The following is a 19,019-nucleotide window of genomic DNA, read 5'->3' on the forward strand; positions in this document are numbered from 1 at the left end:
TTTAATAGCTACCTCACAAATTAATGTTTTCTCACCAGTAAAACGAACACCAATACCATAGCTTCCAACTCTGGATTGTCTAATTAATCCAAAAATGGTTTGGAGAATTTGGTACTGGTGAGCAGATGGTGATACTTTGATAAGTGTTATGGTAGTGACATTTTGTAATATACATAATGGATTGTGTCAGTTGAACACTTTAAATAATCCAATTAGGTAACAAACTGAAATTTTAAATGTCCTGATATTGTATGTAAAAGTTCATAACTTAAATTAGCAGATAACTTAGATTGAGCAGTTTTTTTAAAGATAAGTTAGTTTGGCCAATTGTTTTATTGTGTAAATCTACTTGGATTTCAGTTAAAATTTTGAAGGTAAGTAGTTTTTTGCTGCTTAATTTGTACTTTGAAATCAAAAGGAAACACTGCAAACAGATTTGTAATAGAGAGCATCTATAATGTAATGTCTTGATCGGGGAGACGGTCAAGAAACGGAAACTGGGAAGTACCGCTGTGAAAAACTTTGTGTTCTGTTATGAGACACAACACAAACAGAAAACTACGCAACTAATTTAAGGTATTGGTTAGTTGTAGTTTGATTTTGACACGAACTTGTTTAAAGTCAATGCGTTATTAGTTATTACTCAACGTTGTTTTTTTAGAGGGTTTATAGTCTGAGTTTTTGACGACTATCAGTCATAAATTGTGTCTGACAAGATGGATTCAAATTTAATGTTTTCTAACGATGGGACAGTTCATACAATTGAAATGGGAAATACATTTCGTAAAAAGAAGAGAACTGCCTTTCATACTGTTAGATGTAAGTTGTTTTGTCAGTAAGTATCAACATAAACCTATTTTGGTCTTTACGAAACAATGTATAAATAATATGAAACATGTTTCTTCTTTCGGAAAGTGGCCACTGTACTATTGTAGCGTAACTTCTGTTATACTGGTCTAGTTTTCTGTTTACATATTACAGTTTTTTAAGCATATGTTGCATAATGGTCCACTTGTCCTTTTTATATTTCTCTAAAAGTCAATATATTAATTTAATCTGTATTTAACTACAGGTTATATTTAATTTAATAATATTGTTTCACAGATGACTTTAAACCTGCCTCTGTTGATTTAAACCAAGAAGGTCAAATGGATGTTGGCGAAAATAATGATGTTACAGTTACTTTGCCTCATTCACAAGGATCACAAAGTGTTTATAAAGGTTCAAAGAAACCAGTCCAAAAGGAATGTGTTTTAATATATGATCCTACAAGTGGGAGTTTTACTTTAGAAAGAATAACATCACAAATACAAGTAAAAAAGACAAGGTCAGTATATTTGATAATCTATGGAATAAACTAGCTATGACCGATAAAATATACAAAACTACCATATAGAGTCAATGCATCCAAGATGCCTATTAGTATGAAAATCATTTAATCAGCCAAACCAACTATACATACACTTTTATTACAGACAAGCTGGAAACATTAAGCCACAACAAACCAGCACTTTACCTCCAGCAAATCCTTTGAAAATGCCCAAGAAAAAGGCCACGAAAAAGAGTGCGATTCAAAAACTGGTGAAACAAGCCCATGTTCTTCCTGAAGTTATGAAATGCGATGTAAGGATTACATTTTATGCAGTTTATAAAATTTGTTACAAATTGCTGTGATAAGTTGAGCTGCCATGGCAGTTATGTTGCTGTGGTAAAGCAAGAGGAGTTTTAAAGACTGGTAATCTGATATTGTGTTTTTTTTTATACCAGATGCTTGAACAGCCTAATCTAAACAGACAAATTTAAATGAAGTAACCTATAAATTTTAAGTAACATATATATATATATATTAGTAACTTATATATAATGCCATGCTATAGGATAATGATGATGAAGCTTATGGAATACCAAGAGTGATAAACAATCAACCATCAGAATATGACATACGGAACCCACCACCTCAAGAGGTACACGAACCTGTTGTCCAGAAACATGAAACAACCGGTAATGGTAAGTTCGCATGGTGTGTTTAAAGTGTTGTTATCTCTATACTAACTGTAATGCATTTGATTAGTCAGTGTCTTTTTATTAAAATCATTACACTCTTTACTCACGGTGTCAAACTGTGGCCCAAACAAGCTATCTTATGAATTGCTGGGAAAAAGCATCTGTGTCTTTTCAATAAACTTACCAACAGTTTTACAAAAACTTGTCTAGAAACACAGTATTGTGGTAAACAAATTTAAAAAATGAAAAAAATCAACTTTCAGGCGTAAAAAATATTTTGTCTGTTTGAGAGTTTGTAGTTGATGATGATTTAAAAATTTTAATATGGTAATAAAACTCTTCAAAGGATTTGAAATGTTTTTTTATATATATTGTAGCAGGAACACTGAGTAGTTCGGATGATGATGATTCGAGCAGTTCGGGAAGTTCAAGTTCAGATGATTCAACCAGTAGTTTGGAATGCTCAAAAAAGCTTGATGATGGTAAAATATACATAAAAGGTTATTCAATGCTTTTAATTTAAAGGAGTATGATGAATTATTTGCATCATAAAACAACATGCTGTATTCCTTATAATTCAAATATAATACTAACCATTGTAACCAATGAAGCTTGGGTTAAAATAATATTCTTGCTTTCTCAATAAAATTAAACTGTTGGTAAAAAGAATTTAGACAGGAGGTGAAAACTGTGTGTACTGTGTAGGGTATTCATAAGTAAGTTACAACTTGTTTTTTGTTTTATTTAGCATTAAATTCTGACTTCAAAAGTCTTCATGACGATCTACGACTTAGTGACTCAGATTCGGAATCGGACTCAGATTGAAGGATTGTGTTTTAGTTGCATTTAATTGCAAGCTGTGGTGAAATGTATGCGCCAAGAGTGAAGGTTCAAGATGGTGGCAATGGTTCGCTATCATGTTGGTTATTCTGGTGTGTTGTTCAAGGAGATATAACGTTTGTCGTTGTGTAAAATAAATTATTTGTTCCTTGTTTTTGTTGTTGTTGTGTTAGAGAAAAGAAGCCAGCAATAACATTAAGTTTTAAAAAGGGTACCAAATGGCTAGCATATGGTATTAATACACTTGTAGGCAAAGAATTTAAAACCAAAAAGTTGGTTTTATTTACTTTGCTTATAGTGAAATGAAAATATTCAGCAGAAATTGTAATTTTTTTAGCATAATATTATTTTATTACTAGTTCTAATTTGTTTAGGAATTTGTCTAATTTGTTTAAGAATTCTAATTTGTTTAAGAAAGTTTATTGTGAGTGTTATTATATTAAAAATAAAAACTTTTGTAAAAATGCTCGATGGTGTCAAGTGGCATTAACCACCTGTCACGAATGGCCAGTAATGTTACAACTCCTAGCTGTTTTTCTTTATCTTTTCCAAACCTCGTTTTCCAATTCAGCTGCAGGAACGTCGCTTGTTCGCGTGTCGTGTCATGTTTGTTTATGTTATTGTTTAAAATATTTTACACTATTTATCTTAGCTACTTATTAACTAGTCGTGCTCTTTTAGCAGCGTTACTGTATATTTCGTGTAATGCGGGGAATTGAAGCGTAAAGAAAAGCGGAGATGTCTAGTTTTTCTGAAAGTGCCCTAACCAAGAAATTGGGAGAACTCAATAATTCCCAACAAAGCATACAGACATTGTCTTTGTGGGTGATTCACCATCGAAAGCACGCAAGAACAATTGTACAAGTATGGCAGACAGAGTTAATTAAAGCGAAAATTGATAAAAAGCTTACGTTCCTGTATTTAGCAAACGATGTCATACAAAATAGTCGCAAAAAGAGCACAGAGTTTACAAAAGCATTTGGAGGAGTTTTAATAACGGCCTTCACACATGTTGCAAAGCATGCTGATGGTAAAACTAAGTCAGCAATTGAAAGAATGCTCAGTATATGGGTTGAAAGAAGTGTATATGAAGCTGATTACATAAAACAAATCAGTCAATCTGTGAATAAAGTATTGAGAACAAAAAATTCAAAAGACTTGGTGGTAGTTGGTGAAAAAGCAAAAGAAAACGCAAAAATAAAACAGGAAGAAAAAGATTTTGAACCCTTGTTAAAAAAAAGTCGGTTAGATGAACTGATACATCAAACAGAAGATGATGATTATCTTACATTGTCTCCTCGCGATCCTCCTGATGCAGATGAGCTTGCTAAAGTCCTCATGGAGCTGGAAAACTCCGCATCCAGTGATGCAGTTGTAAGAGAGAAGATAGCTAGCCTTCCTCCTGAGGTGCAGGATGTTTCTCGCCTTGAAAGAATCACGGATCGAGAAACTGCTGACCGCCTCTCTACCACTGTAGATGAGGCTTGCTTGCTGCTAGCAGAGTACAACGGACGTTTAGTTGCCGAGATTGATGACCGTAGACAAGTTGCAAGAATGCTGGCCGATTTTGTTCGACAACAGAAAAGTCTTCTGCAAGAATCTGAACAAAAACTCGCTAATTATCGAGAAAAACTGGCAAAGGTGTCTGAAGTCCGAAAAGAGCTAAAATCTCACATTCAAAACTTACCAGATTTGACAATGCTACCGAGTGTCACTGGTGGACTTGCCCCTCTTCCTTCTGCTGGTGACTTGTTTAATTAAACAAGTTTTTAAGATTTTATGCTTCCTAACATACCTGTCTCTGCCATTTTGTATATCATGTCAACCAAACTCAACTACCGCAATTTACAGTGCTGCTTTTTCCAAGCAGTGTAAATTTTAAGTTTAAAAATTTACAATGCTGCTTTTTCCAAGCAGTGTAAAAGTAAAAAAAAATGAATTTCATTCCAAATTAGAAATTCCGCAGACCATTTGTAGAATACTTTCATTTTTTTAAAAACCAATGTTTAATTTCTTTTTCCTCCAACATGAACATGGTTTTCAATTAAACTTAATTGTACCATATTGTTTCAGATTGTATATACGTTAATAATTGTTACCATATATCCTGTGTATCAAGTTCCATCATACAGAGGCCTCTTAATTTGCATCACACACTGGTTTGGGGATATGTTGCCCCTTGGTTGCGATGAATTTTGACTCACTGTCTCTAGCCTTGTCTCAAATAAGCTACCTTGTGGCTAATTTGACTAAGAAAAACTATAAGCAAAGTTCAATTGAAATATCTAATGTAAGTATAACATTTTAGCTTTAACCACAAAGCTTACTAGTTTTTATAGCCTACTTAACCATAATCAGTTATAGTAAAACAGTAATATCTGACTCCACACTAGAACAACCACACGAAGAGTATAAAACAAAAAAACTTCCTCCAGCATTGAAAAATATGTTTCATATCTGCATAACTATTGCAACGAGACATAACTTTTCAATGTCACTGAAACTATTTCTGTTAACTTTAACTTTGTTTCTTTAGCTTGTTGATCGACACTACAGTGAAGCAGAACAACATTTATTCCGCTGTCTGTTTTCTTGGATTGATTTCAGTGGTGATGGTAAATCTAGTGGAAAAGATAATTACCAGGTTAACATTCATTTTATTTGTGAACTGGCTGTATTCATGTCATACAGAACTCTTTAAACATGTCATAAACCTATAAAGCTGGTTCTAAATAAGTTGTTCAACAAGAATGTCTTAAATTTTTACTTGTTTTTCTCCAATGTCATGTTTATAATTGGTAATCCTATATATCTTCATACATTAATAATATAACAGTGCCTAAAAGGTTACATGCTGTACTTCTGTTCAGTGTTTGATAATTGGACTAGTCTAGCAATAAAAAAGCGAATTATTACTGTTATTAGTGAATAGGAATTGTGTAACAACTTTGTCAATAAACTACTGCATATACCATAGTTTATATTTGTTTTTTCTTTACAGATACAACTGCTGACGCAAGAGTTCAACTCTCTTATATCTCGTCCAAGTTTTTTCACTGCGGTAATAAACGCAGTAGAAAACCCTCTGTCTCACCAGAAGACATTATATCCTTCTGCAACGCTCATTCCAGATGTAAGCAGGGTCTTACACTTCACCAAACTCAAAGAAGTTATATTAGCCATCGCATTACAACATTCAACCAACCCAGAATTACGAAAACAGGGTAATTATCTTGAAGTTGCCTATTCTAAACTGATCCATGCTACAACCAACTGTTCCCATACAAGTTGTCTTAGCCACAATGAGCCACTAAGTTACATTAGTAAGCCAAGTAATTAAGGGCACAAGGTGTGTGAAACAGAACACTTGCATTTTAATGACTGTCCTTGTTCTTCCATGCTAGGATAAATAAATCAGATTCATTTGTTCATTTCTTATTGAATTGTTTTTCTAGCTTCCAAATTCTTGTCAACAAAAGTACCTGAGCTCGTAAGATATCGCATTGAAAGTAGCAACGATCGAAAATTATCAGCAGTAAGTTTACCTTGTCATTTAATTATAGGTATCCAATATCCATAAATATTTTTATTAACAGGCATAAAGTAAGTATATAGTATATTTATATATATATATTTCCCTTTCTCTTTGGGTTTGAAAATAAGACTAACTCAACATGACAATGAAACTAGTCCCAGTTTGGTTGAGTGTTATTAGGTTCCAAATTCTTATTAAGTTTTTTTTGTGTGTTGCAGGAATTAGGAATAGAAGATACAAGCGTAGAAGTATTGCATCTACTTCTAGCTCATATCTCAGAATCCGAAGCTGTTTCAAACGAAGAAAAGGAAAATTTCTTTACTGTCACCCGTAAAGGTAGATCTACATCTATTATATATATATAATATTTATTCTGTTAAGAGTTTTAGGTGGTGCTTTTTGGCATGTTTGAATAGGCTCTTCTTAAATACTGCAATTGTAACTACACTTAATTAAAACTGCATCGGTTTTACAGTTATTTTAACAGAAATATGTTCTTATAGATATGCAGAAGCAGCATTTATTATACATTGTGTTGCATATGGCTATTGAAATGTTTGCTTCTGAATGAACAATTGCATTCATACCAGGAACTTATTAAACTAACAGTAAAATATTGAAACTGGGTCATGAATGTGTATTGTGTGTTAAATAATGATAGACCCATATGCCAGAAATACTGTTGCAGTAATTGTGTTTCTGTTGCAGATTAGGTTATCATACTATTTAGCAATCCAGTTTTAGTCTTTAAGTTGGGTTTTACCCTGCTGTTAGGTGTCTATATACCAACAAACAGAGCCAAAGTATACCGCAATTGTCACAACAATCTTATATATAATCAATCGGTTTCCTATAACATCTATGAGTGTAACTGACTAACTGCATTGTAGAAATCCCCCAGGTTTCACTAAAAATTTAAAAAATATGACATTTGTGTGTAACACTGTATTATTCAACAAAACTTTCTCTCTCTCTGTAAAGATCTGGTGCTACGAAAACGTAACAGACAAAGTCAAGTCCAGCAAACTGTATAATATTATACAATTGGTTGGACTTAAAAGAATCGTCTAACTCTGAGCACCAGATCAGGGTCAGATTTCCTGAATTTCCTAAAGTTTAACACGCTATATATATATATATATTATTTAACAAGTGCATCCCCCCACAGAGTTCTCAGAAGAGCAGTGTCCAGTTATCCTTCTTCCCTTATTATATTGCAAGGAAGAGGATTATCACATGGAACGTCTACTTAGTGACACATCAACAGACATTGGTCAACGCGCAACCAGTAAACCCAGTTATCTTGCTGAAACTTTACACGATCTTGGCTGTGCATCATGCTCAAGGTGATTGCATGCAAAGTTCATTGGTATCTGGTTAATATGCATTCTCATTTTTAAATTTTTTTAGAATGGAAAATTTTAAATAGTGAATTTGGAAATTTTTTGGGTTTAATTTTTCATGCCCTGTCAAAATTGCTTGTTATCCTTTTTTATCATTTTACATAAAGGATGGTATAAATAAAGCCCTACAATTATTGTGTTATGTGGGGTCTTTACATACAATAGCGATTTATTGGTTAACAGCTGAAGGCAGATTAAGCAGGTTTGGACCCCAAACTGTATAATGACTGTTGATATTATATAGTTCCTAATGTCAGTAGCTTTTTTAAGAAAATAAATCTTAATAAATAAATAATGAAAGAAATCCACCCCATTCTTACTCATAGTTTAAAATAATCGAATTTTCCCACTCATTTGTTTTCAAATTTTCACAATGTAAGCCTAAATATAAATTTACGACTGACTCTATTCTCTACATTCAAATGTGATTTATAAATTCAAGCAGTTTTTATTATTTTTTTACTGTTGGAAAATTCCTTTATAATTAATAATGTATGGAGCCTTCAAGTTACACCATTACTTTTCCTATCATGGTTGTCATTACAGCAAGGAGCAATGTTTGAAAACATTAGAAATGTTGAAAGTTTTCAACCTGCCTGCTTCACAAGTGGCAAGGGTGGTGAACATGATGGCACAGTCGGCTTCAGATCTGATTGAAAATATAACACCAATACAGGTGGGTGACATAAGAGAAGTTTTTAGGATTCTGGCCTTATGGGGGTCATAAGTTTATTAAGTTTCTAAGAAACTTTTTAACTGGTTTTATTAACAAAAAAATGAAATTTAAAATTTGGCCAAAAAGTATATGTGCCAACGAAACTGTATTTAAAGCCAACAAAATTGAAAATTCTGCTGCTAATACCACCAATATGTGTTGCTTATAAATATATATATATATTACTTTTTATTTGCAGTCTCTGAGTGGTGGTAGTTACTGGTCAGACCAGAAAGATAAATCTGAAGAAGTTTCCTCCTCATGGAATGTTGATGCCTTTCTACAAGTTGCTAAGGAAAAGGTGTGAAATATAGAAATAAATGTTTTTATATTTTTGCACACAAGTATTCCTAATGTATTTCAGTTGAGTTTAGATTTATTGTTTTGTGCTGTTAGCAAGTGTTTGGCACTCTAGTATTTGGTCCAGCAGTGTGCATTTAAAAGAAACTAAATAGTCTCCAAATGTTAACAAGTTTATACTGTAGTATTCATGCAATGTTTTTTCAGTTAAGTTTAGAACCTATGTTTAGTTTGTGAAGTTAGGTTTCTAAACTACAAACATGCTTTCTGTGGTGTATGGAATTCCCACTTAATTATGTACTGTGTCAGCTATGTCAGAAAAGTTGATGTTTTTTTTACAAACTACCTAGGTGATTTTATAAGAATATAAATTTAATTAAAAAAGTATGAAGCAGTTTCAAAGCATATAAATGCCATATTTTTTCTGTCTTTTTCTAATTGGGAGTTCTGAAATTGAGATATAACTTTTGTATAAATACACTACCTTGTGCATTTGTGCTCTGCCATTCTAGAGCACTAGGTTAAACTTCTTGAACCTAAACATGGTTAATCAATAATAATATTGCACACAGGCAAAATAATAGCCTATACCCCTTACCCATAAAGAATAAAATAGTTCTCGTAATTGGCGTGGCATTAAACCTGATTTTCTTGCTATGTAAGTATATAGGTAAACATAATAACGCGACTGATGTATGTAGAATTGCGCTTAAATAGGGGTTCACATTTAGTAATGAAAAGGAACATGCGATTTCACATGTGAAGTGTTTACACATGTGATGTTTAGGAGTTTCCTTCTATTTACCATAAAATGTCATCTTAATCCAATTCACAATTCTATATTACTCATATATGTGTAATTGGGTTTCCACTAACAAGTCTAACACTGAAGGACATTTTTAACAGACGTCCTCATTGAATGCACGAGACGTTTGCAGCGAGTTTGACTTCCCAGGTTTCCTTGTGAAAGACACTCCAGGCTTCCATCTTCTGACACGAGCCATTATCATCCTTTTGAACGGGAATTCACAGGAAAAATTCCCGATTTCTGTTTTTTACAGAACTTGGAAAAACACCCATGGTCAGGTCAGTCAGTCAAGCTATTACTATTCTTATTTGCCAGTAATAAAGACAAGATTGGTGTCTAATTATTCCTGCTTTGCCTGTAATTTAAAAGTTTGATGGTTATCGGCCAATCATGGCCTAATCCCCAGGACTAATGAAAATCCTAGGCCCGTAATATGTTTTGCTATAAGACCCCACTCATATAGAATAGATTTAAAAAAATTATATTGATTTTGTAATCTTTTAACATCTTGCCTTGACAGTTGCCACATAGGAAAGTTGCTTATGTTTGCTTGGCAATAATATTGGCTTTGCCCTGAAACTGTTTACTCGTCATATATGAACTGTTGATATGTCAATTTATTGACTTGTACTGTCAAGGGGTATTGTTCAATAAGGATATAAGGCCCTTGGACACCAATGCAGTTTGTAGCAAGCTTAATCCATAGTCATGTCAATGCAATAAACCAATGGCCGTCAATACAGATTCAAGGATAAGAACTTGCGCAGATTATAAAATACCACACAGACACAGTCATGCATTTTGCTGTTGATTTTCCTTCCTTCCTTGTTTTAATAATACGATTTGCGCTACTGTTTTTAAACAGCTATATATATATCATTTTATATATATATAAAATATATTTATATATATAAGTTATATTATTGGTAATCGACCCTCCTTTAAAGTCACACAACAATTGCCAGAAGGTTGCTTTCACACTTACCATACATACAATAAAAAAATACAAAACACACATAGATAAATGCACTAGACACCTTGCTGCAACAATATGTACATGCTGTATTATATTATATATAAAATAAGAACCCATATTTTTCTCCAGTTATCATGGATCCAGCATGCGTTGGCCAAACCCTCCATATTATGTTTAGCTGACTACATAACAAGACCTACCAATGTAGAAATGCTTAAACAACCAATTGACGAAGAAAATAAAGAAGTTATGACCTGGTATGAACTATGAAGTAATTTAATATGAACACCGTCTTTTCTGAATGATAATTTGTTAATGTAGTTTAAAAACTCCCAATTACCATTTCTACTTTAAAAATCTTTTTTTTATGACCAAAACAAAACTCAAAAGTAACTTAATAAATAAATCGTCAATGTTTTATCCTCAATTGGTTTAGTTTGTTTTCAACATTTAAATGTTTAATAACTTTTTAGCATTGTGTGTTTGTGACATCATAATTATTCCTAGGAAATCTTTGGATTTAGTTGAAGCTTTATTTTCATTGTCCGACTACGGCCATCATGATGAAATAAAATCAATTTTCCAAAACCCTGCAAAGTTATGCCCTGACCTTCTTACACTGTCCATTCTACAAGTAAGTAAATCTTATGCAATACTTAGATTATGTAATGGTTGTACTGAATAGTGTGTATGACACTGTGGCATAAGACATTGTCTCTAGACTAGAGGTTATTCCTTTAAAACATTTTGTTATTTACTATTTTTACAGCTATTTCCTGCTATTTAATCGGTGTGAATCTACCAAAAAAATGTTTACAATACTAAAAAATGATGTTCCTGTAATAATGTTGTGCTTTAGCTGTATGATATGCTAATATGTTTGTTTCACAATACAGTCTGGTAATACATGGCCACCATTGAGACAAGAGATGCTTCTGATTATGATTCCCATCTTCCTTGGCAGCCATCCTAACTCAGCTATGGTTCTTAACTTTGTGTGGAATGGACAGGTAAGTTTAAAGGTCAAGCATAGGCGCCAAACCAGGGGTGGCTGGGTGGGTAGGCCTACCCTGGATTTACATTAATTAGTACACATTACAACCGATAGTTTAGAAAAACAGACCGTTGCCTGTATTGTATATATGGCTAGCTTATCATGCCTAAATATACTGGTATGTTCATTATATCACTTTTATTTAAAACTGAAATCATTTTATTTAAAACTGAGATCATTTCTGTTTCCCAATAGGCGGAGTTTTGGGGCTAAAACAAGAAATATAAAAATGAACCAAAAAGTTTAGGAAATGCTGATTTAGGAGTTTGTAAAAAAGATTTTTTTTTTGTAAAAATTGCCTGCCCCCTCTATTTTTTCTAGACGTGACACTGGTTATGATTTCATTATACAGGGACAGTCTCCCATGTCCAAGCAAATGTTGATGCATTGCATGGCTGAATGGTATATGAGGAATGAACAATATGATCAACAGAAACTATCCAGGATATTGGATGTAGCTCAAGATTTAAAGGTAATATTAACAAAATTGTTTTGTTTCTTTTTTTAGTAGCTTATCTGGTATAAAAAATATAGTATGTTTCCGATGTTTAATCCCTGATAAAGTCTAGTCAGATGGCAGATGAAACGATAAAAATACGTTATGCTTAATTTTTACCAAATGAGACGGTAAAAAGTTGTTTACCTTAATAACCATCCTATTTAATTCCAGGCGCTGTCAATGCTCCTGAATCACAAACCGTTCACGTTCGTGATAGACCTTGCAGCACTTGCATCACGACGTGAATATCTGAAGTTGGATAAATGGTTAAGTGACAAGATCAAGGAACATAAGGAAGAATTTATTGAAGCTTGTATCAGCTTTCTTAAGAGGAGATGCCCGGCAATTGCGGGTCAGTTTTATGATTATCATCAATATAGATTTAAAACAAATTTAATTCATTTAGCAAGTCGTTTTTTCATTAAATTGTTTTTTGTTTTTTTCACTTAGCCTACACAAGTATTTGTAAACTGATAAACAAGATTTTAATGATAAATTCTTCTCAGGTGGTCCTCAGTATAAAGAAGATCACTCCAGCACCTCCAATCTTCCACCTGAAACACTCACCACTATGCTTGCATGTTTACAATCATTTGTTGGGTAAGTATTGTATATATGATGCAAATTCACTGTAAATTCAGTGCAGAGAATTCAAATTGGACAATTTGTAACATCTAACTCTTTTTTATCAGCTTCGAATTTCAATTTTGAATTCCCATTTAAATGCTTAATTTCCCTTACAAAAAAACAAGTTATAAATTTTATTAATATTTTACATGCCTTATACCACAGTATCTTATCACATGAATTCATACAACTGTATAGAGCATGCAATTATTATTTACGTATCAACATACAGTCTGTAATAAATACATTTTTGATTATACATAAGTAATTACCGTATTTTACCGTGTCTTTTATCACAGCAATGTATCTCAAGATCTATCTGAGAGCATACTAACAATGGTAGCCACCTCAAGTAATCTACTCAATAAATCTCGTCACCCCCCACCTGGGGTAATGGTGAAGCCACGCCCACAAACCACCCCCCAACCACCATCCAGTCTCCCCCCACCAGCATCTACAGCACCTAATATAAAGGTAATTAGCATTTGTAATACATGTGATATATTTTGTAATACATTCATACATAAATATACTATATTTTTCAATTTTCTTTTATGTGTACTATATTATGTACATGTACCATGTTTTTTGTGTGTACCATATAGTGTACCAAATAACTATTTGGATGTCATTTTGCTAAACTTAAATAATAACTGAGCAACATTGTACTAGATTTTTGTTATCACTGTATTTAGATACAGTATGTAGAACTGTGTTTGCTGCCTTCTACTTACTAAGTATACATACAAAGTATTCCTAAATGACAGCTGGATTTTAGTCCAAATAAAATCCGGCTAAATAATCTGTATCTAAATACAGATTATACATACTGTACCTGTTATATTTAGATACAATATGTACAGTGGCGCAGCTAGAAAAAAAATAAGGAGGGGGTTTTAATCAACAAATTTTCAAAATTTTTATTTTTTATTTTTTTTAAATCTTCGGTTTAAAAGGGGGGTGTCGTGACCCCTAACCCCCCTAGCTGTGCCACTGAGTATGTATATCTATATTTGCCCTTTTCCAGATGGACCAAGTATCTAGCATTGGTGGGTTCAGTAGCACACTCATGCCTGCACCAAACCAACATGGCCACACAGCATTTGGGTCATCTACTGAATACCCAAGCAACAGCGCCCCTGGCAGCAATCGCATGACTGGTGCCATAGGTGGTGGTGCCGCGGCACCTGGCAACATGCCAAGCCCTGGAGCCGGAGGATTGCTTGCCACCAATACAGGGTTACCTGAAGTTGGAGGTTTCAACTCTGGTCTTGGTTCAAACTCAGTAGGAGGGTCAGGAACATCAGGTACACAGTTTTTAGGTGTTTTGTTTTATGTGAGTAAGGTCCTTGTCGAGAACCTCTGATTTGGGCCAGTTTTGGCTTATTATCCCATAAGGGTAAACAGTTTTTCAGTGTATTTTTTTAATTTAGCAAAATCTAGGATGATCTTGTTAAAAAGCAGTTAAATTGCTTGGTGAAACACAAAACAAAGCGACCTTTTGTAATTAATGTGTTGAACATTGAATAATTTGACCCTGCTTGTTTGCATAACAGCAAGGTAAACATAACAGCTTAACAGCAAGGTAAAAGCTGTATTATGACTTAAAACTAGGATGCTAAAGCCCATTATATACAAAAATTGGGGAGACATGTTTCCCAAGGTTCATATAACATTACAACTATGGTAAACCTCATCATTTTGTGCAGTTGCTTATTATTTAATACTGTTATTAATACAATACTGCCTTTATCATGTAAGCACATTAGTACAGTAAGAACTAGTTTAGAGATAGATTTCTAGCAGTTTTAGACGGTATTGAAACTTAATTAATAGTTCGCGTGTGTTGAACATCACGTCTGTGCCCTAATGTGACGTCTATACCTAGGAATCCAACCTGGAGGTAGTTTTTCGACCAGCATCGGCCAAAGACTTGGCTCTCAACTTGGTGGAAGCACTTCTAACAGCTTGGGTTTGTCAGTTGCCCAACCATCAGTTACAAGCAGTTTTTCATCATCGCAGTTTGGTCTCGGTGGAGGCTCCCAGTCCCAGTTTATGCAAGGTAAGTAATGAGTATTAAACCTGTCTTAAAATAATGCATAAAATAATCCTATCATAAAATAATTTGAAATTAAATTTTTTCCTACAAATTTTTTTATTTTTTTATTACGAAAGATGATGCAAAAATGCAATGGTTTGTTTAAATGTGTTCTTCTGAAAATGCAGTGGCTAGTTTAATAAAAATGAAATGGCTAGATAAAAATGCACTAGCTAGTTTAAATGTGTATCTCTGTATTGCTTATGTATAAAAAACGACACTAGATACTTTTATAAAAACCATACTAGATACTTTACTTTATTACAGGGTTTTCAAATCAACTGCTTGGTAACTTGGGTGGCGTGGGTAGTAGTATGGGATCTACTGATCATTTCAGTGGAAATAAGTTTGACTCTTACGCTAACCAGAAAGATATCTTCAAAAATAAGATGCCTGATATATTCTCGCAGAATAAACCAGGTTTAGGAGCACCAGGTATGGCGGTATATTGCTTGCTTTATTTTATATTAATATTCTTAAACACTGACAGCAGATGCTCGAACCCAGTTGCCTCTTTTGGGTTGTTCAAATTGACAGTTATACATTAATACATTAAATAAAATCAAACATACTAACCATCTACAAAGTTACACATTTTGTAACTCCTAAGTGGGCAAGAGGTGTATGGAATCGAACACCCGTGTTATAACCACTGTCATTGTCCCACCATGCAAGGATAAATAGGATAAAATATTTACATTCATTTTTCATTTAAACTTCTCGCAACTATCTTCCCAGGAGGAGGCATCGGACTTGGATCTTCCCTAAACAGCGGGATCGGATCGGGACTAGATGTATTTGGAAGCAAAAAACCTGCAGTTGGAGGGTTGGGGTCAGCCGCCCAACAAGCTTTTCAACAAGCTGCTGCTAAAACAACTAAACAACCAAGTAATGTCATATGTTGTTGTTATCAAACTTAGAGCTCCAGCCATAGGCAAAAAATCTAGGGTAACATTCTGCAGCTGGAAAATTTCCTTTCCAAAAAAATTTTCGACCAAAAAAGAACTGCGTCACTGGTAACATTGCTAAAAAGCAGGCGTAACATTATACTTGGTAAAGCGTAAGCTGGTTTGAGGTGTATGATATAAACACCCGTGTTATAACAACTTACATTTTCCGACCACACTAGGAAAAAGGAAGCTATATTCATTCCAGCATATTGTAAACTATAACGATACGCTTTATCCCACAGTGTCGGACCAATCCCAAGTATGGCCTGAAATGAACCAACAATTCAACAAAGAAATTGAAGATGAAGCAAACGGATATTTCCAACGTATTTACAACCAACCACCACACCCAACATTATCTGTAGATGATGTAAGTCTATTATGTATGCATATTACATAATGCTTTTGTTCACTAACACTTTTTTTACACTTTCTTGCAAAAAGGGCAACTCCCCACAAATAACTGGGTATTCAACCCATTAGACCCTTACTAATAGGTTGTCCAAATTTGCAGCTATGCAAAAGAGACAATTACCATTTACCCACAAAGGTTCTTATCTTTGTTTACTCACAATATATATTTTAAAACTACAGTTGAAATAGCATTTAACCAAAGGATCATTTGCAGTTTGTGAGCCTTAGATGTATAAAACCATTTTCTTCAACCTAATTTACCAATTGACTGTTTAAATTACAGAAAAAAATCCATCATCAGTCAAAAATTAACTTAGTGTTAACTGTTAAGCAGCCATGGCGTGTATGAAACAGAATGTTCATGTTAAACTTACCCACCTTGCCCCACTCAACGAGTACTGCACGATGTATATACTTATTAAGTTATTATTCATTACCAAGTTTTTTAACCATCACTTCCATAGATTTTGGATCTTCTGCAAAACTTCAAAGATTCAAACAACAAGAAAGAAAGAGAAGTGTTTAACTGTATGATGAGGAACTTGTTTGAGGAATATCGATTTTTCCCTCAGGTTTGTGCTTCTAATGTTACAATTATAATATATGTAATGTTTATAAAAGTATATGTTATATTTATTCAAGTACAAAATTTATTGTCTGGTATGTATATATTTTCTTTATAGTTTAAAAATAGTTTTCCAAAAGATATTAAATTGTCATTGTGAAATCAGAAAATAATAAAATATAAAATTACTGTAACAGTATTTATTTCATGTTTTTTTTTTGCTTTGATTTTTAAATAATTTGAAACTTTGTTTTTTATACCAGTATCCAGACAAGGAGCTTCACATAACAGCTTGTCTGTTTGGTGGGATCATTGAAAAGAACTTGGTTACTTATATGGGTATGTTTATTGTATTGTTTACTACATGGTGTAATACAGTAAATTGGTGCTTAAATTGTAACCAAAGGATACTGGGTTCAAAGCTCAATGCTGGTAGCATTATTGGTGAATGTGTCTTTGAAAATTAGCATAAATGAACAAAAATTAGGTTCAATGTGTACTCTATGATATATATATATATATATTACCCCTGAAATATACCTTTTTCAACTATAATTAATGTAAAGTTAATAGTAATATACCACCTATTTACAGCTCTAGGCATTGCATTACGATACGTACTTGAAGCCTTGCGAAAACCCCACAACAGTAAGATGTATTACTTTGGCATTGCTGCGTTGGACAGATTCAAAGGAAAACTAAAGGATTATCCTCAGTATTGCTGCCATATATCTGCTATCGCTCATTTCAATGACTTTCCAAACCATTTAGTTGAAGTAAGTGTTGTATACTTGTATGTTACTTGTTTGTTATATAAATTTTAGGTACTTGACAGTACAATAGGTTGGAATATATTATGCATTGGCAAGGAGTAAATCTTTTCATAGTTTTATTTTATCTTTGCATTGTTTGACACTTTGTTTTTCTGTTTGTAAAATGTCAGTCATAAAAAAGCTATTCTGTTAAAAAAATAGAGTATGGAACTATGTTTTGGATTTCATTTCAACTAAATAAATATTTGCCTATAAGACATTCATGTACCTTGAGTTGTATCTTGTTGTTTGTGAGTTACATTGATTTTTAGTACTGCTCCTTACTGTATTTCTTTACATAAGAATCGTTCAACTGTATGTGCATCAGATCAGGGAATTTATTACAGTTAAATGCAACCATGTTTTTTTTTAATAGACTAATATTATAGTTTGTAAATACATGATTTCACCCTCTTTTAGTATGTGGAATATGGGAAGAGATCCGAGGAGCCCCCTGTTAAAGTCCAATGCAGTGTTACCACCCCTGGAAGTATTGCATTTGCTGCTCAACAACAAACTACAGGGGAAGGATTGTCTGATGCTACTATGTCACAATCAACCACTGTGACATCACAAACTATAACAGCACCTACTAGAATCAACTTGCCAGTTTCAATTGGAAAAGATATGCAGGTGTTTTTATGTTTTTCACTCTTTCATTTTATAAATATATGCTACTTGGCTAAACTAAAATATCTCCTAAATTTAAACAAGCCTTTCTAAATGATTTTAATTCCCGATATAAATTAAAATTAATATAAAGTCCTGTTATTTTTTTCTGCTCTTTGAACCTAAAAATGACCCAAATACTAAAGTTTTGCTGCATAAATTATCTTCAAACATATTTATGATATTTTCTTCACCTTTTATAAAAATGTTATTTTCAAAATTTCTCCAAAAAATCTCAAGTTTTTTACTCCTAATTTACCAGCCATCCATCGCCAAGGCAACCAACATCGACACGCTCCTTGGAGCACAAGTTCCTGAAGAGAAGATACCTGAACCTCCTGAAAGTCTTCAGGATAAGATTGCCTTCATATTTAACAACTTATCAGTGTCAAACATGGGCCCTAAGGTGAATTACTTGATTTGATTGGTTATATACAAGAGTTACTTGATTTTGGTTATTTATATAAAAATATATTGGTAAGGGATGCAATTGCTTTAACTTCCACGTGAGAATGTACAAAATGCTTTAACTTCCACGTGAGAATGTAACTTCCACGTGAGAATGTACAAGCTTTATGCATTTATTTAACATTAAATGACCACCAGGCTGATGAAAATCAATTACCCACAAAGTTAAGTTTTGAAAACAGGAATGAGGTGTATGAAATGAAACACCTGTGTTTTGCGACTTTAATTGCCCCTCCATGCGGGAATAAACAAACTTTAATTATTCATTTATTTAACATTCAT

General features: G+C 33.4%; 3 protein-coding genes across 5 annotated transcripts in view; all 3 read left to right on the forward strand.

Moving 5' to 3' along the window:
- Positions 1 to 427: 427 nt before the first annotated feature.
- Positions 428 to 2,996, forward strand: LOC100184137 (ELL-associated factor 1-like). 3 transcript variants are annotated; one of them, XM_026834625.1, is made up of 7 exons: positions 428 to 576; positions 662 to 819; positions 1,105 to 1,327; positions 1,476 to 1,608; positions 1,878 to 2,007; positions 2,382 to 2,504; positions 2,753 to 2,996. In XM_026834625.1, exons 2-7 carry the CDS (start codon positions 717 to 719, stop codon positions 2,827 to 2,829), a joined length of 789 nt encoding a protein of 262 aa, XP_026690426.1. In that variant the 5' UTR covers positions 428 to 576; positions 662 to 716; the 3' UTR covers positions 2,830 to 2,996. The 3 variants fall into 3 exon arrangements, with proteins under 3 accessions (XP_026690426.1, XP_026690425.1, XP_018667518.1); XM_026834624.1 differs by having other exon boundaries at positions 429 to 576; positions 1,476 to 1,623; XM_018811973.2 differs by having other exon boundaries at positions 429 to 576; positions 1,476 to 1,623; positions 2,382 to 2,486.
- A 27-nt stretch (positions 2,997 to 3,023) lies between these two features.
- LOC100181755 (regulation of nuclear pre-mRNA domain-containing protein 1B-like) lies at positions 3,024 to 4,916 on the forward strand. The gene is made up of 2 exons (XM_026834615.1): positions 3,024 to 4,719; positions 4,767 to 4,916. Exon 1 carries the CDS (start codon positions 3,583 to 3,585, stop codon positions 4,603 to 4,605), a length of 1,023 nt encoding a protein of 340 aa, XP_026690416.1. The 5' UTR covers positions 3,024 to 3,582; the 3' UTR covers positions 4,606 to 4,719; positions 4,767 to 4,916.
- Position 4,917: 1 nt separating this feature from the next.
- Positions 4,918 to 19,019, forward strand: part of LOC100182575 (CCR4-NOT transcription complex subunit 1) — a 25,201-nt gene continuing 11,099 nt past the window's right edge. The window contains exons 1-27 of the mRNA XM_026834659.1: positions 4,918 to 5,134; positions 5,381 to 5,488; positions 5,846 to 6,068; positions 6,300 to 6,379; positions 6,598 to 6,715; positions 7,548 to 7,725; positions 8,329 to 8,458; positions 8,697 to 8,798; positions 9,704 to 9,883; positions 10,711 to 10,838; positions 11,089 to 11,215; positions 11,478 to 11,591; positions 11,988 to 12,107; positions 12,306 to 12,486; positions 12,641 to 12,734; positions 13,061 to 13,235; positions 13,789 to 14,068; positions 14,650 to 14,823; positions 15,127 to 15,294; positions 15,598 to 15,747; positions 16,052 to 16,179; positions 16,688 to 16,795; positions 17,052 to 17,127; positions 17,383 to 17,564; positions 18,021 to 18,233; positions 18,532 to 18,675; positions 18,876 to 18,906. Coding sequence (XP_026690460.1) covers positions 5,033 to 5,134; positions 5,381 to 5,488; positions 5,846 to 6,068; positions 6,300 to 6,379; positions 6,598 to 6,715; positions 7,548 to 7,725; positions 8,329 to 8,458; positions 8,697 to 8,798; positions 9,704 to 9,883; positions 10,711 to 10,838; positions 11,089 to 11,215; positions 11,478 to 11,591; positions 11,988 to 12,107; positions 12,306 to 12,486; positions 12,641 to 12,734; positions 13,061 to 13,235; positions 13,789 to 14,068; positions 14,650 to 14,823; positions 15,127 to 15,294; positions 15,598 to 15,747; positions 16,052 to 16,179; positions 16,688 to 16,795; positions 17,052 to 17,127; positions 17,383 to 17,564; positions 18,021 to 18,233; positions 18,532 to 18,675; positions 18,876 to 18,906 — 3,814 coding nt within the window. The 5' untranslated portion in view covers positions 4,918 to 5,032. The remainder of the gene's footprint in view (positions 5,135 to 5,380; positions 5,489 to 5,845; positions 6,069 to 6,299; positions 6,380 to 6,597; positions 6,716 to 7,547; positions 7,726 to 8,328; positions 8,459 to 8,696; positions 8,799 to 9,703; positions 9,884 to 10,710; positions 10,839 to 11,088; positions 11,216 to 11,477; positions 11,592 to 11,987; positions 12,108 to 12,305; positions 12,487 to 12,640; positions 12,735 to 13,060; positions 13,236 to 13,788; positions 14,069 to 14,649; positions 14,824 to 15,126; positions 15,295 to 15,597; positions 15,748 to 16,051; positions 16,180 to 16,687; positions 16,796 to 17,051; positions 17,128 to 17,382; positions 17,565 to 18,020; positions 18,234 to 18,531; positions 18,676 to 18,875; positions 18,907 to 19,019) is intronic.

This window comes from Ciona intestinalis, chromosome 5, assembly GCF_000224145.3.
Source record: "Ciona intestinalis chromosome 5, KH, whole genome shotgun sequence".
Lineage (NCBI taxonomy): Eukaryota > Metazoa > Chordata > Ascidiacea > Phlebobranchia > Cionidae > Ciona > Ciona intestinalis.

What these genes read in the sequence shown, in the direction of transcription:
- LOC100184137 (XM_026834624.1), top strand. Translation starts at nt 717, where the DNA reads ATGGATTCAAATTTAATGTTTTCTAACGATGGGACAGTTCATACAATT. An exon ending in ATACAAGTAAAAAAGACAAG is followed by an intron (nt 1,328 to 1,475) that starts GTCAGTATATTT and finishes CTTTTATTACAG; the next exon opens with ACAAGCTGGAAACATTAAGC. An exon ending in ACATGAAACAACCGGTAATG is followed by an intron (nt 2,008 to 2,381) that starts GTAAGTTCGCAT and finishes TATATATTGTAG; the next exon opens with CAGGAACACTGAGTAGTTCG.
- LOC100181755 (XM_026834615.1), top strand. Translation starts at nt 3,583, where the DNA reads ATGTCTAGTTTTTCTGAAAGTGCCCTAACCAAGAAATTGGGAGAACTC.